This window comes from Episyrphus balteatus, chromosome 3 (genome assembly GCF_945859705.1).
Source record: "Episyrphus balteatus chromosome 3, idEpiBalt1.1, whole genome shotgun sequence".
Lineage (NCBI taxonomy): Eukaryota > Metazoa > Arthropoda > Insecta > Diptera > Syrphidae > Episyrphus > Episyrphus balteatus.
Genome location: NC_079136.1, coordinates 115,807,749 through 115,814,281, shown reverse-complemented (window position 1 = coordinate 115,814,281; position 6,533 = coordinate 115,807,749). Strand labels below are relative to the sequence as shown.

General features: G+C 29.4%; 1 protein-coding gene across 1 annotated transcript; it reads right to left on the bottom strand.

Moving 5' to 3' along the window:
- Positions 1-5,226: 5,226 nt before the first annotated feature.
- Positions 5,227-5,679, bottom strand: LOC129915203 (vitelline membrane protein Vm26Aa-like). The gene has a single exon (XM_055994682.1). The coding sequence runs from the start codon at positions 5,677-5,679 to the stop codon at positions 5,227-5,229; it is 453 nt and encodes a 150-aa protein (XP_055850657.1).
- Between the last annotated feature and the right edge of the window lie 854 nt (positions 5,680-6,533).

Below are 6,533 nucleotides of genomic sequence, written 5' to 3'. Positions count from 1 at the left end.
TCTAAGGGAATTGAACTTTGTGTCGTTTTTCGGTTGTTATAATGCTCGTAATATGGTTGACTTTTAACTTGAAAGAGAGATAACAGTCTTTTTATTTATAATATACGAACAGTTTGGAGGCATACTTTTGGGAGAAATTACCGAATTATGTTAGAAATGTGAAATTTTGCAAATTTTAAAGTCATACCCCAGTCGTGTGTCGGGTTAGGATGTCATTAAAGTTGAATAACATGGAATTTTGAGATTTCTGTCATATGTTAAGTTACTTCAATAAAATAAATTGGTTAAATTTCATTATTTTCTTTCACTGTACTGTTAGAAAGTGAATATTGATACGTAGCTTGTTAGAAATAAAATGCACGACTGGGTCGCAAGAACTTGCTCTTAGAGTTAAAGTTGCTTAAATTTTTAAGACTTTTTATATAGAAATTTGGAAAAAAAAAAATAAAATTAGTTTTTTAAAAAAATAAAATAAAAATTGAAATCAAATTGCCCTCCAAAACAAGTATGCAGTTTTGATTGATATATTAAGATGCATTTAACAAAAAAAAATGTTTCAAAATCGTTAGAGCCGTTTTTTTAAAAAATAATTTGTTATAAATATTTTTTTGGAAACAATGTTTTAAAATAAAATTGGTATGCCATTTTGTAGAAATCACTAATCAACATCTAAAAACAAAATTTCAAAAAAATTCAATGTCCATTTTTCAAAAATTTGATTTTTCAAAAAAAAATTTTCAAATTTTTTTGTAAAAATCCAAAAATTATTTTTTTGGTTTATATTTAAATTGTATAAATGCTTCCTCAGAAAAAGTTTCCTTGAAATCGAATAAGCAGTTTCGGAGATAATCGGATTTGAAAAAAAAAAAAAAAACGGTTCTATGGCAGGTACCGTTAATAATGATTTTCCAAAAAAAAATTTTCATTAGAAGATAGACCTTGTCTTAAAACTAACATTTGAATTTTTTAAACAAAATCGTTGGAGCCATTTTTGAGCAATTTCAATTTTACTAAAATCGGTATATGACAAGTACCTACCGTTATTTTTGGCCCAAAAATATTAATTCCAAAAACCCCTCTGGAGAGTCGCCAAATAACGCTACATACCAAGTTTGACATTAATCGGTTCATCCGTTTAGGCTGTAGCTCCTTATACAGACAGACAGACTGACAGACGGACTTCCGGGACAAACTTTTTTTAGCATTCTCTACCATCGTAATGTCATGGAAAAATGTTATCTGAACTTTTTTTTTGTACGAATGCATAACTTGATATACAGGGTGTCCCAAAAGTAATGGATCAAACGAAATATGCTGATTGGGTAACTTAAGGGCTCTCAGAATTTGGTAACTTGTTCATCCCAAATCCTTACGGTTTTCGATTTAATGCAATATTTGTGAAATTTCGAAAAATTCCTACTTGGCAACAGTATTTTGCTTCCTGCGCCCATTATTGATTTTTGTTTTTTTAAATTCTTTCACGAAAACATTGCAAAATAATTAGGAACAATAAATTAATCAATATATTTTTTATTCCATACGCCATTTCGCTGCAAATTAACTAACAGTTTCAAGTTTTATAAAAAATCTATTTCTAACTTTTATTTGAGAGCAACACCGCAAACAAATTTCGTACGGTGTGACACTGGTTTATTATTTTAAAAACTTGTCCCAGTATTGCAGTTTTCAAAAAAGTATAAATATTTCCAAAGTTGAAGTTAGATCGCAAAATATTGCAATTTGAATTCAACAAAACAAGGTTTCTCAAAGAAAAAATTCAAACAAAAAGAGAGGCTTTTGTTCAAAGAGAAATAAACAAACAACTGTTCAAGAAAATTTGTTTATTTTTGTTTGTTTTTTGCTCTGAAAAACCCTGTTTTGTTGAATTAAAATTGTAATAATTTGCGATCTAGCTTAAACTTTGGAAACTTTTATACTTTTTTGAAAACTGCAATACTGGGACAAGTTTTTAAAATAATAAACCAGTGTCACACCGTACGAAATTTTTTTGCGGTGTTGCTCTCAAATAAAAGTTAGAAATAGATTTTTTATAAAACTTGAAACTGTTAGTTAATTTGCAGCGAAATGGCGTATGGAATAAAAAATATATTGATTAATTTATTGTTCCTAATTATTTGGCAGTGTTTTCGTAAAAGAATTTAAAAAAACAAAAATCAATAATGGGCGCAGGAAGCAAAATACTGTTGCCAAGTAGGAATTTTTCGAAATTTCACAAATATTGCATTAAATCGAAAACCGTAAGGATTTGGGATGAACAAGTTACCAAATTCTGAGAGCCCTTAAGTTCCCCAATCAGCATATTTCGTTTGATCCATTACTTTTGGGACACCCTGTATAGTAGCTACCTATATCGCAAGTAAAAATGTCTAATTTAAATCCTAAAGCTTTTTCAGGTCTTCTAAATTAGATTAGGTTTCCCTTGATTTCAGAATTCTTCTCGATCATGTTGAATGGATAGATTCAAATTTCAGAAAAAATGACATAACGATAAAGACTGTAAAATTTTATCGATCAGCTGAATTCTTCTTTTTATTCGTCGTCATATAGTGATCTTGTTTCAGAGTTTTGGTCCAAATGACGATACCTATATCTTTATTCGATTTAATGTGAATATAAACTTGATAACAAAAGATTTTAACAAAAATTTACACGGGGTTTTATTTACCATCACGGTTGGAATATTCTTCCTGGATAGTATCTTACTATCCAGGAAGAATATTCCACTAGTAGCTAGTCTCATGAACATTAACATAAACAATAAACATATTATAATCAGTCAGTTTTCAAACTGACGCTCGTAACTTTTTTTTTTTTGAAAACTGACGCGCGTCTGTTTTTGAAAAGCATTTAAAGCATTTTGATATCAAATTTCATACAGCAAATAGGGCAAATTGGATTAAAATGTTGGTTAATTTTAGAGAATTTTGAAAAATATCGAGGAAAAGGAAAAATAACATGAGTATTAATTTTTTGAAAGTGGTTTTGAAAGAGTTAATGATCAATTATTTAGAAAGATATTTTCTTCTTCTTATTATTCTTACAATTCACAAACTCAAACCACCACGTCCCTTACGTGGTGGACGTCCCTTACTTTGGCGGACACTTTGTGGCGGAATCAAACAAAATTTATCTCATTAATTGTAGCTAATTAAATGCTAATTTGTTGCGCAAACCAAAAATTTGTAGCTCGCATAGTTTTTGAATTATTTAATTTTCCGATAAAATAAGTCTGAAGTTAGCGGACAAAATCTGAAATATTTGAAATTAATGAGTTTAGTTGACCTCCAAATTTGTAGCTTTTTAAATGCTTTTCAAATACATAAACTTGGTTTTTGTAGCTTCAACAGTTTTTTTGTTATTCAAAATTCCGCTCCGTAGCTCCACCCAGTCATTTTTTATTTCAACTTAAAGTTTCAGAAGTGCACTTCCGGTTTGATGAGGCCAGTGGAGACTTTTTTAAAAATTCACTTTTTTAAGTTTTTCCTTTTTCCATTAATTGTTGCTTTTGAATACAATATTTTTGGTATAAACCCCAAATAGCTCAAACCGTTTTTGAAATATTCAGGATTTTGTTTTAAAAAGATAGCTCAAAAGTGACCTTCCAAAATCCAAAAAAAATGCGAAATTCCAAAATTTTTTTTTGCACAAATTTGAAGTTACCGAGACTAAGACGAAATCCAGAAACCTCGATTTTGTAGCTCGTTTAGTTTTTTTGTTATTCAATATTCCGCTAAAATAAGACTCAATTTCATATGTAACGGTCAAAATTTTCAAAATAGTTGAATTTTCAAATTTTTTTCTTTTCTAGAAATTGTAGCTTTGCGTAACAAAATTTGTTGCTCAAAAATTAGTTTTGTAGCTCCTCTCAGTCATTTTCTATTTCAATTTGAAGTTTAAAAAGTGCACTTCCTGTTCGCTGTACCAACGGACGAAAATTAAAAAAAAGACCACTATTACTATCTATTTTTTTTTAATGAAGTCACACGAACTTGCTCTTAGGGTTCAAGTTCCTTGACTTTTTAGGACTTTTTATATAGAAATTAAGTAAATGGAATTATTGTAGGTATATAAAAACAAATAAAATTATAAAACAAAAAACAAAAATCGTTTTTCAAAATAATAAAACAACATCTGAAATCAAATTTCCCTTCAAAACAAGTATATAATTTCATTTGTTTTATTAAGATGCATTTTTAGAAAAAAAATTCAGACGTTTTTTAAAAAAAAACTAATTTTTATAAATGATTTTTTGGAAAAAAAGTTTTTAAATAAAATTGGTACCTAGGTACTCAATTTTGTAGAAATCACTAATCACCATTTTAAACCAAAATTTCAAAAAAAAATTCAATGTCCCGTTTCCGAAAATTTGATTTTTCAAAAAAAAATTTTCAAATTTTTTTAAAAATCCAAAGTTCTATTTTTGGCTTATATTAAAATTATTTAAATGCTTTTTACAAAAAGTTTCGTAGAAATCGAATAAGTAGTTCGGAGAAAATTGAAATTTTGCATCTTCAGTTTGTGTATAAACAAAACATTACTTTATAGCAAATATATAAAAAAAAAACTATTTTGATTACAGATTCCAAATTTTGAATTACACTGATGGAAAAGCCACCATAAAACAACGTGAAATCAATGAAAACCACATCCTAACTATTATTCGGAATGATTTTGCGTTGAAGATAAACATTTTAAAATCAATGGGGAAAAAAAAACGTTAATTTTTTATGGTTTCGCATCTTAAAGTCACATAAATCAAAGTAATTCATCTTTGAAACAACGACGTTTCAACTTCAATTTATTTTTTCCCTTATTGTATAAGATTATAAACAAAATTGATATCATACTCTTAGAACCTTACTTCCTTAACTATTCAAAGATAATTCTCAAGAACCTATGTTGACTTACTCACCTTGTTTTCTCATATATTTCATCACAATACCTACAAAAAAACATCAAGCCTCCAAAAAACATAGAAAAAAAAACTGAAGTTGTTTATAAAACAAAAATAAGAAAAAAGCTGACTCCAACTAAAAAATATATAAATAAATGAGAGAAGAAAATGCAATGCAATTTGAACCCTTTGATGACGAATTTCTTTCAACAAAACCGCATTAAAAAAAATCAACACAATTTTAATTGACTTCAGATTTTTTTTAATTTTTATTAAAAAGTAAAAAATGACAACTAAACGGAACACCTTTTTTAATACAAATATTGGTTGTTGTATCCATACACTGGTCTCAGCAATTCTTGTGGAATACCTGGATAAGCTGCTTGAGGGAGTGAATATCTTGGAACTGGTACTGAGTAAGCTCCGGCATAGCTAGGTTTTGCTGGTGCTGGTGCTGGTGCATATGCTGGAGCTGGTGCTGGCTTTGGAGCATACGCTGGCGCTGGTGCTGGAGCATAAGATGGTGCTGGAGCACACGGAACTGGTGCTACATTGGATTGACAGCTAAATAGGTAACTTTTTGGGCAGGGTGGTGCTGGAATCGAACCACCTCCATAGGCGGATTTCTTGAATCTAGTCAATTCGGATGGAGAGTTAAGTTCACTAGCTTCACTCAATGAATCCAAAATGTTTTCTGGAACCGATGCCGAAGAACTGACTGCTACTAAGCCAGCAATGGAAATTAAACAAATCAAAAACTGCATGTTTGTTAGATGGTTAACTGATAAATGATAACTGATGATAATTTGAATTTTTACACGCCAATTTATAGGAAGGTACGCATAATTTTTAATTTCATTATAAATCAATTATTGAGAAAGGTAAATTAATAAAAAAAAAAAAAGAAACAAAAATATGCTGACTACTAATACTTTTGAACGAATTAAATTAATTTTGCCTACTTCCATTAAAAAAAGGCACACGACTCGACATTTTAATTGCAATTTAATTTGGAACATGTGTTATGAGTAATTTACACCTTGTCAGTAAAACGACAAATTATTTATTTTACATTTACTTCAAAAATGCTCTCATGTCTTTTTTTTTTTACCTTCCCATTGACGTCAATTATATTGGCGAAGTTTATAAAAAATTGTTCTCAAAGTTGAACGCACTTTGCGTAGAGACATTTATATCAGTTTTCAGTTTTTTGTATTGACTTTATTCTTCAAAACAATAAGTGCAAGTAATTGTGCAATATTTGATGGTTAATAAAACCGTACACATACCTTAATATTATTATGTGTTATAGTTTAAGGTCTTTGAAATCAACGCAAAGTAACTCTGAAATTGGTTTTGTTGACCTTTTTCAAGATTTGTTTAAAAGCAACAAAGAACAATTGTAATTTTGGCCCCGAAACCAATAACGATGAGTCATAATGTCATTGGAAAGGTATTTTCGAGTAGATCATTTGTTTGTATGGCGCCAAGACTCAATTCGCTCTGGTAAAAAATATGTAGAACAGGGTAGAAATAGGTAATAGTCGGAGAGACGACCGTCGAGTTACTAAGTCCATAAGTTAAGAGGTTGAAATTGGTGTCAAATGAGAGATTAGTT

What these genes read in the sequence shown, in the direction of transcription:
- LOC129915203 (XM_055994682.1), bottom strand. Translation starts at nt 5,679, where the DNA reads ATGCAGTTTTTGATTTGTTTAATTTCCATTGCTGGCTTAGTAGCAGTC.